At 37.3% G+C, this 15,154-nt stretch overlaps 1 protein-coding gene across 1 annotated transcript in view; it reads left to right on the top strand.

Annotated features, from left to right (window-relative positions):
- LOC145994883 (exportin-4-like) overlaps positions 1-10,226 on the top strand; it is a 95,215-nt gene extending 84,989 nt beyond the window's left edge. Inside the window, exon 22 of the mRNA XM_083131332.1 lies at positions 9,962-10,226. Coding sequence (XP_082987458.1) covers positions 9,962-10,156 — 195 coding nt within the window. The 3' untranslated portion in view covers positions 10,157-10,226. The remainder of the gene's footprint in view (positions 1-9,961) is intronic.
- Positions 10,227-15,154: the final 4,928 nt, after the last annotated feature.

Raw genomic sequence — 15,154 nt, 5'->3', positions numbered from 1 at the left:
TATGTCAGCGTTTCATTAAAAAAATACAACTGATGAAGTTTTATAATGCCAAAATAATCTGTTTTGCTTGTTAGAACCTATTTTAGGTTGATGAGCTAAAATTAGTCTTTTTTTTTAGATCTTTATATCAGAGAGAGGTATTTGCTCTGGCGGTGATGAAAAAATTCAATGACTAAGATGTTTGAAACAGTTCAAATTTCCTGAAAAATAATGATTACTATCCGTGACAAAAATATTAAGCCCTCGGTGTGCGTGCTTGTAAAACTGTACTCCTTCGGAGGAAAAATTAAAATATAGCTCATTGGAAAGCTAAAAGTGTCTGCCTTTAGACAAGAGCAAGACAAAGTGATTTTAACTGTTTCCTATTCAGACAAAAATGTTTGTAAAAGTGTAGTTTTTCATGTAATTTCTACATTAGTCTGATTCAATTGTGTGTAGATTCGTGTAAAACCGTCGTAAAAATATGATTTTTTTTTGTGATTGAAACTTGGTTATGTGGAAATATCTCAGCCAAATATAGTGGTACTATCAGCTGTGGAACAGCCACAATTAATGATTAATTATGATGTTGCAATCTCGGAAATGGTCATAAAATGCATATCAAAATGATGGCTGTGGAATAGAAATCAAATTTCCATATCTCATTCTTTCACACTGTGCGAATTGAAAACAACAGAGCGAATTGTTTTTCTTGGCAACAGGTTCCCACACAAATCACATCGTTGCTAAGAATGTGAGCTTTGTTGCCAAGCGTTTCCATTTGCCCTTTAAACTTCTCGTCCAAGCAGCTTTGACACAGGAAATGAGCCTAAAGCAATGTGTTGCGCATAGGAAAGCATTGTAGAGATGCCAAAAGTGTCTTTTGTCACTTCTGTGTGACATATTCCTGCCATGAATATTGCCTGAACACCCACATAGCCATAATAATTCTTACGTGCATTCTGTCCAGGCAGTCAGTCTCCCACAAGTTCGCGTGTTTGTTCGTTCATACAGTATTGAGTGATAGCGGTTCTGTGAAGTGATTTTTTTGTTGCATGATAATGGCAAGACTGTAATATCATAGTGGTGGAAAAGAAATGATAGTCAGTGCCAAGAGATATTTCTACCAGGAGAAACAAATGGGCACATCTCATGACATAAACCAATGTGTCAAGTGCAGGGCAGAGTGTTTGGGGGTTACGTCAGCACAGTAAATAAGGTATGTAAAGAAAAAGGGAACAAAAATTTGCATCGACCCAATATTTTATTGGGTGAGTTTTTGCAAGATGTGGTGAGAGGAAAGATACACGACTTTTATTTTAATTATCCAGTTCAACAGAATCCATTATAAATAGCATTTTATACTTTTACCTTTCACTCATTATATATTAGTTATGTTGCTAGTTTTTTTGTCCTGTCTCTCTAAATGAACCCACAACTCCTTGCTTATTACAATAGTTGCATCTGTGTAAGAGACCAAAATATGAAAGCAATATTTCAGATGGAATGTATAGCAATACGTTAAATGCTGAAACCACCACCACTACTCAATACAATGCTTAAGTGAATTTTGTGAGATAAACACAATTTACATGTGTTTTTGCTCGAAATATATTTTAAAATGTTAGTTGGCGTGAAGGCTTCAAATGCGCAATTTTTTAAATATAATTTTTATGCATTGCTATCACTAGTATGCACTTCACTCTATTTCCGTTGCTTATGAAATCGCTGTACACAGCAGGTGCGTTATTATTGTATACAGAGAAGACTGGATGGATCTCATCGAACATGGTTGCACTCAATATATCTGTTTAAATGTGCGACATAAAAGAATACTGGGAAAATTAGTAAAATTACGTTCATATAAAGCTGAGTGGAGTTGTTTTCTCTTTAAGTTCACTTTTATGCATAGGTGCTAATCGGGACTGGACTTTACAGTTTAAAGTGGGATCTGAACCACTATATACCTCCACCGGGTATCGAAGGAGACGACGTTCATATGAAGTTAACAGCTAGAAGAAATCCCCCCCCCCCAAAAAAAACTGCAGCACAGCAGGACTCCATTTCCAATATGAGAAGTATTTCATTCATTATTTTATGCTGCGACAATACTTTGGACCGGCTACACGGAACGCACTTGCTCAATTCTCGCAGCAAAGTGCAGCGAAACGGCAATGCTGTGGAAGTCGCCTGCAGCCTGTGGAGTCTGAGATTGGCCACACCCGAGCATGTCATGCACCCGTTTACCATATTAGGAGTGCGAAAGAATAATTAATATCTGGAATGATATTTGAGGTACACACACCAAACTTCTGGAATTTGATCATATGCGTTATATCAACAGTTTTTTGCAATTTCATTGCATTTGTAATTATGCATTTCAAGTTTGCACGTTTCCCTAAAATGCCAATTTTTTAAGCATCTAGTAAAAATATGCATTTGATTTTTTTCTACAGAGGTGCTTCAAACTTCAAGTACACAAAATCTTAAAATTATATGTACAGTTGATTATGAACTGTATGGTGGTAAGTTCCCCATTCGTGAAAATTATAAGAAAAAACTACACTTTTCAGTGAAGTTTTTATTATAGTAAGATAACAAAGTTAAGATTAATTTCCAGATAACGCTTATTAAAAAGTAGATACTTGAAGCTTTCCAATGAGGTATATTTGAATTTTTTCCTCCCAAGGAGTACAATTTTACAAGGACGTAAACCGAGGGCTCAATATTTTTGTCACGGATAGTAGGTACAACATTAAAAACAAAATTTCAAAAGAACCATAGTTCAACACGACAAACCCCCAGTTGTCATTTGTAGGTTTCCGTGATGGGGTTATGCTACTCATTCGTAGCTCGGTAATTTCCTCCCGATGGTTGGTGGCCACCGGTCCCATACATAGGCCGAAATATCTGGATAAAAATGTTATGGTTCCTCCCAGGAGACTCGAACCAGCATCCCGTAGTCAGAGCCCAAAGCTTTAGACCGCATGGCCAGAGTGTGGGACAACACTGTCAATATATTTTCCTGAAAAGTTTAATGTTCCTTTTGACCATCCATCTACATTTCCTAAGTAACTAGAGCCTTCCCACGGTATATTGCCACTTTTTCAAATTAATATGAGGGTAAGTTATAGGGCTAGAAAAACTGACTGACAAGTACTTGCCTGACTTTTGGTGGTGGATTTTCAGACACTTAGTCCATTGTTTCCCAAGTGTTTGCATGCCAGCAGAAAAGAAGGTTTCTATCTGCTTTATCATCATTGGTAACAGTGACAAGCGATGATTTTTGAGGAGCCTGAAGAGATGGAATTCTCTAGGCACTAAGTCTGGCTTATAAAGTGGATGTTCCAAGCATTCCAGACAAAAGTAGCACCAACAGTGTGTTGACGATGCAAATTTACCAATTGTTGAAGTATTGGATCAGTTGGTACAGGGCTTATCATGTCCGATATTTATCACTATACACTGTATGCATTTCTTTATGCACTTCACCTGTGGTCAATTCTTTGGTTCACAGAAACTGCACTACTACATGCTGTTCTCACCTAACACATCTGCCATATTTAACTCCCTCCACTTGGCTTGAAGCGATCTTGCCATTGCCCTTGAATTTAAAATGCTTTTCATACTGTGAGGATTTGCAACTTATACAGTGATTTTTCTTCTGTACATCTCTACCTGTAGCTGTTATGGTGATTTTGTATTAAGCAAAAATCAATTGGAGGGAGAAAATGTTCAATCCATCCCCATTCTTCCTTTGGGGACCATAGTTAAGAAACGTAAGATGCAAACATTAGTTCAGAAAAAGTACCGGAAATTCTTAAATAAAACACACAATTTTCATTTATTCATCAATATTATTTTGTCGCCTTCAAAGTAGGCCCCATTTGATGCAACACACATATGCCAGCATTTTTGTCAGTCTTGGAAGTACTTTTTATAGTACCCAATTATACGGCAATTTTAGTTTCGGGAACATAAAGAAGTCACATGGGACCAGATCTGGTGAATATGGTGGTTCATTGATGGTATTTATTGTGTTTTTGGCCTTAAATTTGGTCACAACTGTCACTCTATGCGATGGCGCATTATTGTCGTGTAAAATTAACGAATTGTTCTTCCACAAATCTGGCCATTTTTGACGATTTTCTCACGCAAACGCTTCAATATGGCCAAATAGTATTCTTTATTGACCGTCTGTCCCTCTGGAACAAATTCATGATGCACCAAACCACGAATATTGAAGAAAACAATGAGCATCCATCACCTTGACTTTTGAAGAACTTTGATGTGTTTTTTTTTTTTTCGGTTTCGGCTCGTCTTTGTCCTCCATTCTGATGACTGTTGACTTGTTTGCATGTCAAAATCGTAGATCCATGTCTCGTCACCAGTTATGATGCGTTCCATGAATGGGGGATCAGAATTGGCACAATCCAGCGTGTCTAAAGAGACTGCTCACGGAACTGTTTTTGAAGAAATTCAGCTCTTTTGGAACAAGCCATGCGGCGACGCGTCTCATGCCCAAAATATTCACCAAAATCGAACGAACAGACTCGTGAGAGATGTTAAGGTCACTAGCTATCTCTCTTAAGCTGGAATGGCGATTATTGAGCAGAATTTCCTTCACTTTTTCGATGTTTTCATCGGTTGAAGAGGTCAAAGGTCATCCAGAACAAGGCATGTCTTCGACAATCTCTCGACCCTCCTTGAACGCTTTGACCCACTCGTAAGCCCGTGGTTTTGATAAAACTAATTCACCATAAGTCTTTTCTAACATTTTTAGCGAGTCAGCACACAAAATTCCGTTCGCAACACAAAATTTAAGGCAAACTCTTTGTTCAATAATTTCGTTCATTGTAAAAATCATGATGCATGATTCAACCAGCTGCTGTAAACAAACTTGTTGACAGGTCGCTCATGTTTGGCATAGTAATTAAGTACAGTGCTAGCAACTTACGGAAAAAAAGATTTTTAAAAAATTATTAGCGTGGGCCTTTCAAATTACAAATTCCCGGTACATTTTTGACAGAAGTATGCATGAAATATTTCCCTTAATTATAAGTAGACCTCGATTTTTTCTAAAAACTGCACTTTTAGGTTCCTAAAACAGGTTCTAAAAATCTTAACCCTGTACCTGGGTGGATGATCTCCCACCTCAGAAGGTGGGAGTGAGGCCGACAATCGGTAGGTAGACCATGGCCAGGGTTCCCACACACCTGGAAATCTCAGGGAATTTGAAAAAAATACAAATCTCAGGGAAAATTTTGTAATTGATTAATGGTTCCCAATGAAGCAAAACTGACGGATTATAATATGCTCCTGTCTGTGGATAATCCAGGCTGTTTTGGCATTTCTCTTTCAGCAAAGAACTCGTATCTATTTGTTTATCTGTTTCTTGCTTTTAAATGTGATTCCAGGGCTGGTGACCAAGTGTATACCCTCATAAATTTTGCACTTTTTAAAATTTAATTAGCCGATTTCGATCTTTTACATGACGTAAAATATATTTCAAGATGTGGAAAACGCATAATAAAGATAACCTGATGCCCAAAGTTAACGAGTGTTCATCTGGTTTCCCTTATTAGGGAGTAGTTTTAAGTTTTTTCTTCCTTCTTTTTTTTTTTTTACAAAATAGTAAAAAAAATGGAGTGTCTTGTTTAGGGAAATATTTATTTTCTGCCATCTTTTGTGTACAATATTGTTGATTGTGTATTTACTGCATTTAGAACAGAATTTTAAATATTTACTTACTATACGACGTATGCTTTTAGAAGGAACATGAGTTCAGCCAATACGCTGCCAGCGCTCTTGCGCTGTTGTCAAACCAACTGCTAGCGGAAGGGGAACACAGAGAATTCGTTGTGTCCAATATTCAACTTTTTATGTATAATGCATGCACGTGATACTTGAGTACAATGAAATATATAGTGAAGAATTCTACACAGGATTATATCATATCACTGCAGCTATAAGAGAAACTCGTACCTGAAAGAAGTTTCAAGGTATTTATTGTAGAGGAACTGCAAGGTCATCATCATCATCGCTCGTTTCTGTTTTCTGGCATGTTTCCCAGGAGATTTGAATAGGGGATCGCCGATTTCTGTGGTAGATACTTTACCCTGTTTTATATTGCGCAACACAGTAAAAACAAATACACCAGACGCTTTAGCCGTAATTTCTCGACTCTGAGAAAACACTGTTTCAGCATGCACTTCTTCCGACGCCAATTCATTGAAGTAAGAATATACTTTAAAAGTAAGATTTCTGTCTTGTGAACGTAATATTTTACCCTCGGTGCCTGTACTACTGGTACTACGTTTCGAGAGTAACGTTATTAATTTGATTCGTTTTACTTTGCTTTTCTGTCACTTTTGGCTAATTGCGAAGATGGGAATGAGTGCTGATATAATGAAATTGATGAATGGACATTCATAAACATCCATGTCCAGGCCGCGATTCGAACCCGGGACCCCTCGCGTCGTATCGCGATATGCTAACTACTGCACCATAGGAGCCGGCACGACATTATTTAATAACACTCACAGAACACAAACTATTGCACAACTATCGAACATAATGTCTGTATTACACAGCGTGCTACGACACCAGGGTTCTCGGGTTTGAATCCCGGCCCGGATATAGGTGTTTGTAAGTTTCCCTTCATCAATTTCATCATATCACCACCCATCCTCATCTTCGCGATTAGCCAAAAGTGGCAAAAAAGCAAAGTAAAATAAATCGAATCAATCAATCAATAAGGGCTGTATTGAATCCTCTCACAACTGTTCTTCGTGGCGTATGGGTATAATTATCTTACACCGCCCTTGTTACGAAAACGCTGAACTCAAACTGACTCGCAATGTTTGTGAACGCCCACAACAATGAAGGATTATTGTGTATATTCAGCCGAATTTGACACCCATAACTTTACCAAGACACAACAACTCAGCGGGGTCAACACGGTGGCAACGAAAAAAAACCCAGACTGAACACGGATGGAAAACGAAAGGGTCATTGTGTGTGTGTAGAGACGTGTTGTTCCCGTGTTTCTTCGAGAAGCTATAACTCCGGCTGTAGGCAACGGAAATTCATGGGACATGGACGGTCATGTTCAAAATGTCGTCTCCCATCTTATGATTAACCTTAAAGTGGCGAATTTTATGCAAACTTCTTGCACGCAAGAAAAAATACAGAACACAGCATTTAATTTGCTCGCCCCAGTCTTCTAACTGTACAACGTTGCACTGCTGCCACTGGCTGGTCGCCAAGGACAAGCTCTCAGTAGCTCCGCCCGATATCGCTTCTAAAAACGTGCGTCATATAGTGCCATAGATGAATTATGTACTGTTCATATTTTAAGTTTTTGATCATGTTCAACTATTGTTATAGTCATGACATGACATGTGAATTTTTACATGCCTCAAAAGCTCACATATGTGTAAAATGGAATTACTTGTAGGACCAGCAGATCTACATTAATATCATGTAGTAAAATAGTTTTCTCAACAGATATGCCAGTAATTTAATATCATGAGGTGAAGGCCAGTGTATACTTAACCCTCCATCTCACTTGCACTTGCAACTGTCACTAACTTAGCATTACGTACTAGCATTCCTCACTTCTTCATCTTAGATTAGGCTCGTTTTGGAGCACTGTTAAGTTGGTTTTGATTTTATCACATGGCAATGCATATGTGGAAAGTGGGTTTTCTGTAAATAAGCAGGTTTTAATAGAAAACTTGAAAGAAGAGTCTGTTGTGGCTATTCGGCAAGTTTATGATGCAGCGAAAGTGGTAGGAGGAGTGTCAAATGTAGAAGTAAGCAAAGATATGATCCAGAGTGTTACAGGTGCACGTACGAGGGTCACTATTTATATTTTGAGCCTTGGCAACATTGATTGAAGTTAGGCACAATTTGACGTTTGCACGGAATCGTCTGGCATTATTGACCATAACGTACTTCAAATGTTTTGTCAATAGCTTCATTTGTGTTGTTTATGTTGCCTTGGAGATTGCGCGACAACAATAAAATGGAATGAACACGTGAACATTTTCGTGCGATGATTTTTTACGATTTTCGACGTGGATTATCAAGACAAGAGTGTATCGATCAACTTACTTCCACATTTGGTGATGAAGCCCCATCCTTTGCCACTGTGAAACGCTGGTATAATGAATTTAATCGTGGCCGCCATTCGCTCACCGACGAGATTCGCGAAGGTCGTCCAAAATCAGTTGTTGTTCAAGAAAACATTGATGCTGTGCAAAACCTAATACTGCAAGATCGTCATTTGACATACTGTGAGATTGAGGCAACCATAGGCATTAGTTCCACCAGCATATATAAAATATTACATGATCATTTAGCTGTGAGAAAGGTATGTTCTCGTTGGATCCCACACAATTTGACAAAAACTCGAAGAGACGCCCGCGTCAATTGGTGCAAACAAATGCTCAATAAATACAATCGTGGTGCTTCAAAAGACGTATACAAGATTGTAACAGGTGACAAATCATGGATATATGCATATGAGCCGGAACGTAAACAACAGTCGACTGTATGGGTGTTTCAAGATGAACCCAATCCAACAAAAGTTGTTCGCGCTCGAAGCACATCGAAACAAATGGCCGCCTGTTTTTTTCGGGAAAACTGGTCATGTGGCAACTGTGCCTTTAGAGGAACGTAGAACGGTCAACTCTGAATGGTACACAACAATTTGTTTTCAAGATGTCTTCGGTCAAATTCGGAAAACAAACAAACGCCGTCGGATCATTCTTCATCAAGACAATGCCAGCTGTCACACATCTCGTCTAACAACCGACTTTATGAACAGTCAAAAAATCGAATTGATGGGTCATCCGCCGTACAGTCCTGATTTGGCACCCAATGACTTCTTCTTGTTCCCGAATGTCAAGAATAAATTGCGTGGACAACGATTTTCGTCGGCGGAAGACGCCGTTGATGCGTTCAAAAACCATATTATGGAGGTGTCTCAAGAAGATTGGAAAAACTGCTTTGACAAATGGTTCGAACGAATGCAAAAGTGTATTGACCATAAAGGAGAATACTTTCAAAAACAATAAAGCAGTTTTCAATGCCAAATTCCTGTTTTTTCATTGTTAGGCTCAAAATATAAATAGTGACCCTCTTATTAGATACGACGAAGCATTGCAGAAGATGAGAAAGAAATGTGATCACAAAGACGACAAAAGGAAATAAATGAAACGTAAAGCAAGTGAGATCCGTGCTTTACAAGCCAAACAACAAAAGATGCAAGAAGCAAAGGCTATTTCAGAACAATTAAAAAAACTTGAAGCTTCTGAGAAGTAAAGTTTCTTAATTTGCTGTATCAGACATTAAGTACATTTCTTGTTTTATATTTCAGTCTTGGTAATTTATTATTCCTTTTTAAATCGGTACTAATAATTATCACTTCATTTTTGTATGTTTTAAAAATTCCAATAATTTGTTTGTCTTAACTATTATTGTACGCATTACAGATTAATTGATATTCTATCCATTTATAAACATGTATGAAAAGTGTGAAAATATTTCAATGTTCTATATCAGATATGTTAGAAATTGTTTCAGAGTTGTTTAAAGTTCTAGAAAACTGGTCATCTTTGTTCTTAATTACATGCAAAGAAGTGTAATTTTATTTTATTATTGAACTAGTTTTGTTATTTGCATCAGAAAACAACAGTAATAAAGAAGGTGAGGATGGTATGGCTATGAGGGGAAATGGAGGAGGTCATTGTAAAATTATAGTAGTCTTTTTACTGTGCATTCAATACTCTGGAAAAAATATGAGGATTCTCGAAAACTCAGGGAAATCTCAGGGAAAATGGATTTGGAGTTTGCGTGGGAACCCTGCATGGCCCTCACAGGCTGTTGCACCACGGCTTATTTTATTCATGCTTTCCTTGTATTGTTCTCTAATACAAGTTACATGTTATCTTACCTCATACTTCTTGTATTTCAGGATTTGTATCAAGAATTGGTGCAGAATCTACTGCAACAGCAACAAGACCCCATCATAGCTCAGAGACTGGTCAAAGCTTTTAATGATCTTACCATGACCGTTCCACTAGACACATCGAGACAAAACAAAGCAAAGTTCAGAGATAATTTTGAAAAATTTATTGTAAATGTCCGTGGATTTCTGGTGGTAAAATAAGCACTGCCAATATGTTTTATACTGTCTTTAAACCAATGCATTTATATGTCATGTTTTGTACAATTGTGTATAAGAATAATAATTTATTTGATTCTTTTTACTGTGTGTCTCTTGTTTCTGATAATCCCAGGTAATGGATGAAGTAATAGCTAATTCATTTTTCTCTTTCTCCCGATTATTTTATTTATTTTACACAAAAACTGTTTGGAAAATACACTTGTAATATCCTAGATACGAGGGCTGTACCAAAAGTAATGTAAAAGCAGTAGTAGCAAAAGTAGGCATAACTTTTTTATTAACTGGTTTATGTCATTTACATTGCACATGTAGGTGTAGAGATACTCTTCCTTTATACAAAGGTACTACTCAACATGGTCTCCATCATAAATGATGCATTTGCATCATTGTTGTAAAATTCAGGTGTGCACTGTTGTACCCACTTCACAGCCACTTTCATCTCATTTGTGTCGTCAAATCATTGTCCCTGAAGGCTCTCCTTCATTGGACCAAACAGGTGAAAGATGTGCAATGGATGGGGATCACCAAGCTAGTGTAACCTCAATGTCAAAATTCTGAAAATGCAAATTGAAAAGAAAAGAAGGATAAAAAGAGAGAGAACCTAAAGCAGAAATAGCAATTGTCTTCCTGTGGAAGACCTCTTCCCCCATGTTACTCATTCACACCATTATTTAAGCCCTTTGCACTTAAGATTATCTGGTAATTATAAAATCCCAAAATAATAAAGTCTATCTTGTAAAATTAGGGTGACCAGACATCCTCTTTTATCCGGACATGTCCTCCTTTTTAGGTGTCTGTCCGGCATCCGGGCGGATTTTTTAGAAATCGGTAAATGTCCTCCTTTTTTAGAAAGAGTATAGCATCGACTGTAGCAAATGTTCTGCATAGAGAATGCTTCCACATATAATGATATTCATATCACTTGGGGCCCATTAAATATGAGTGCAATGCTCACCTAGCATCTGGGAACTGAACATGATCACTTTCCTGACTGAGTCATTAGTAGGGGTGTGCGGGATCCAGAAAAGTCGGTTTAAAAAATTTCCGTCCTGATCCCGACTTCAGGAAATGATTTCCAGACATTTCGAGATCCCGAGCAGTTCAAAACTTCCAAATGGTCGTTTTAAAAAGTGGTTAATTCTTGATGTTTCCTGCATTGTAAGTGTCTTGACACTTCTCTGAAATTGTTAGCTTTTATTTCAGAAATCGAAAGAAAGGGAAATGACGTCAAATTTGCGATTTCCACAGCGTAGGAATTGTTTTATCATTACCCGTTCCTGAAAATTTCTTGGGAAATTGTGGATTTTACCCATCCAGAACGTCGGGATTTAAAAAAATTCCCCATCCCGACTAAAAAAATTTCTGTCCCACACACCCCTAGTCATTAGTATGTATTATTGTAACTCGTTGCTTCGCAATCTGAGACTTGTGAAAAACATGTAATTTGAGCAGTTCCTTTTTGATTGACTGATATGGTTTATTTTAATTCACTTTTGTGCCACTTTTGCTAATCGCGAAGATGAGGATGAGCGATGATATGATGATTTTGATGAAGGCACCCTCACAGAAGGGAAATTTATTAGAAATGGGAAAATTTTCAGGGAGAAGCACCTTTTGTGTTTCGGGGGAGGGGGGGGGGGTGGTTGTGTATGCAAGTGTGCATACACAAAATGCCTAATTTGAGGTCACAGAGGAATTTTCCTGGCATTGTTGGAGAAAGTTATATGTATGACTATTTTCAAAGATTTGGGTGATATCATTCAATAAACATTTCATATTTACTTGCTGATGAGACGAAATAGTTTTCCAAATGGAAGAAATTTGGTAATTCCTAACAAAGGTAAGCCTTAAATTTTTTTTTTTTGTCATTAAAACTAAAATTTGCCTGAATTTTCCAGAACTAAAGCAATGTGAAAATCTTAATCATAGAAGGAACAGTAAATATGCATGTAAAAATAACCGATTTTAAATTAATAACACCGAATTTTGGACTAAACCATGAAAAATAATACCGAATTGCAGTAAAAAATAACATCGAAATTCAGTTGAAAATAAAACTAAAACTTCACGTCCCTAATTATGAGTAATGGCAAATGAGTTGCCATTTTTTGTGGTGTCCTCTTTTTTATGACTTTGTCCTCCTTTTTCACCATGCTCTGTCCTCTTTTTTACATGTATGTGTCTGGTCACCCCATGTAAAATGTCACTGTGTGCTCATGCTACTCCTGTATTTGATTATTTTCTTTTTAACTTTCATATTCCATTTCTAGCAATAAGTTGAACAAAAATATATAATGAAGATGATAATAATAATAGTAATGAAATTTTGAATATCAGCACAGGAGATATAGGTGACTTCTGAGATTACTGGGCAATGATAGTTCTTGAAACCAAGCCTTTTAAAAATATATACATTGGTAAACAAATTTCATAGTCTGCATAAACTTCTATTTTGACAGAAAGTGGAATCTGTTGATGATTCAAGGTTGGAAACTAATACTAGTCACAATGTGCAAACTGTTGCATAAAAACACACACAAAAATTCCATTCAGGAGGGTCATAGAATTGACTTCACAACCACCGAGATCATCAATAAATCATCAAATTACTGGGACTTTCTCATCAAAGAAGTAATTGTCATTCATGGGGAAAGGAAACCCTCAACATGGACAAGAGACTCAAACTGGACCCAGCCTCGTTAGCGATTCGTGATTAAAATTATCCAATATGACATCTGGTGGGACTTTCCGGAACTACTCTAAGTAGGATGCAATGTTGTTTTGAAGTCGTTCAAATCATGGAAACTTTTCGAAAGAGTAATGTCTACTGTTCAGTTTTTGGCTCTCAATCATTTTGTGGGTCAGGACAAGTGAAAAGTTTACATGTGTTTCCACCCTGTGTAATCAACAAAATGAAATTTGTGAGTAAATCAGGGAAAACAGAATTGATTGACAGAAGATTTGCATGGAGGATCGGGATAGCATTGAAATGCAGCAAGGAAATTACGAATAATGCATGAGTCCAGTGGCGTGCCAAGGGGATGGGGGGTTGGTGGGGCTATTCCTAAAAATAAGAACGTCAAAGGTAGGAAAGTATGACAAAATAAGGGCCGAGTACCAAGAAAAAGTATACGTAACCCCTCCCTTTCAAAAATCTGGGGCACTCCACTGCACGAGTCTGTTCACTTTATATTCTGAAAGATGATTCTATTACTTTATATTGTTCTTTATGAATAAAACACTTTTTTCGAAAACAATGTATTATGCACGAAAATTTGGGACAGGTGCAAGGTGATTAAGTGCGAAGATAAAAAATAGTTCGAGAATTAATTAACGTCTGTAATCATAAAGGTAACCAGAAAAAGAAAATCGACATGCCAATGTCGTTGTTTCATTTAGTAAGTCCTTTTCCAGTGAAGATAGCCTTGATGAAATTGTGAATTCTATTATTATTATTAAACCAGCTTGCCTCTTTGGGGAAAGAACTGCAATGGTATGTTTATATTTTTCTCCTGCCCAAGCTTTGCAAATACAGGTGAATAGCTTTATTTTGAAATTATTTCCGAGAGCTGCAGATGAAACTGCACTGCTTTGAAGAACCAGTGTGTATACATTGGTTTCGTCTGCGTTTTCCATGTTATTTTTGCCTATCATCAATAAATGCTTCATTCTCAGCATAGCTTCACCTTCTTTATAGTTCCTGGAATACACAATGCATTCGCAATATTTAAAAATATTGCATAATTTAAACGTTTCTTCTATACCAGCCACACCAACATGCTGCTTTTACGTACTACTACTGAATGTAAACAAAGATTTATCCTACATAGAGTGGCCATATTGGAAGCAACACTAGCGCTCAGGTGGTAATTTTAATCGCGAATAGTCAACTGGGAGCGTTGATGTCAGAGAAACGCCACCTACACCAGACCCCTCCCACACCAATTATATATGACTTCACCCTGACTTAGACTTATCTCTGCACTTCAATCCCTGAAGATGAGAGTGACGTTAGTTCTCGAAAGCTCAGAAGCCTATCCGAAAATCACCCGGCTGATTGCCCGAGAAAACCTCTTCAATATTCGCTGCCAGGAAAGCTTTAAGAATTATTACACACAAAAATATTTCTTACATTCTCAGAATATTGTCTGCAGAGTATGCAGAGTGTTGCATTCAATTTGAAGTAGCAAAACAAGACATTGTAACTATCCAGAAACTTCAATAGGCATTACTTGAACACCACCCTCTGTACAGAATGGTTTGTGTCCAGGTAATAACTATTGCTGGGCCACAAGAGGAAATACACTGGATATTGTTGCGAAAGAGAATCACTGCACTGAAAAAGAAGAAAAAAGTTCATATCAAGTAATGTCATTTCCGGAATAAATGTAACACTGTAATGCATACTAATTACCAGTGGCATGCGGTGACATTTTCCGTTGGGGAGGCAGATACCGAAAAATTAAGAAAAGCAATAATAAATTGCTTCTGGATAGTACACTATACTGAAAAAAATGAGCACTCTACTGTTACAGTTTCCTTAAAGTCTCTAAGGGGAAACACAAATGTCCTGGTGGAGTTGTTCATTTATTCAAACTTCAGTTGCTCTGTTGTCAAACATATTTAATGCAACAGACGATCGTGAATGATTGAAACAATTTTCAAGATTTTCACATATTGCAATATTCACAAATCCACTTTGGCACCATGTAGTCCTTTCCATATAAAATAGGAAACATTGCCAACACTATAGTTTTTGAAGCAAGCGATTCGAGATTCACCTGCCCGAAAAGCAGGAACTTTTAACCTCGCAAAGCTCTTGAAAGAAATGTGATCGAGGCCAGCGAGTTTTACCAACTCCATTTGGCAGATGTGTGTATGGACGTGTTAGCTGTCTTAGACCAAACGCTCTGAAATGTTTATCTTCACACAGAATATGTCAGCAATCATATTTTTTTGTTTATCCTGTGCTTTGAAACT

This window comes from Lepisma saccharinum, chromosome 11 (assembly GCF_977018435.1).
Source record: "Lepisma saccharinum chromosome 11, izLepSacc3.1, whole genome shotgun sequence".
Taxonomy (NCBI): Eukaryota; Metazoa; Arthropoda; class Insecta; order Zygentoma; family Lepismatidae; genus Lepisma; species Lepisma saccharinum.
This window is presented reverse-complemented; position numbering and strand designations above follow the sequence as displayed.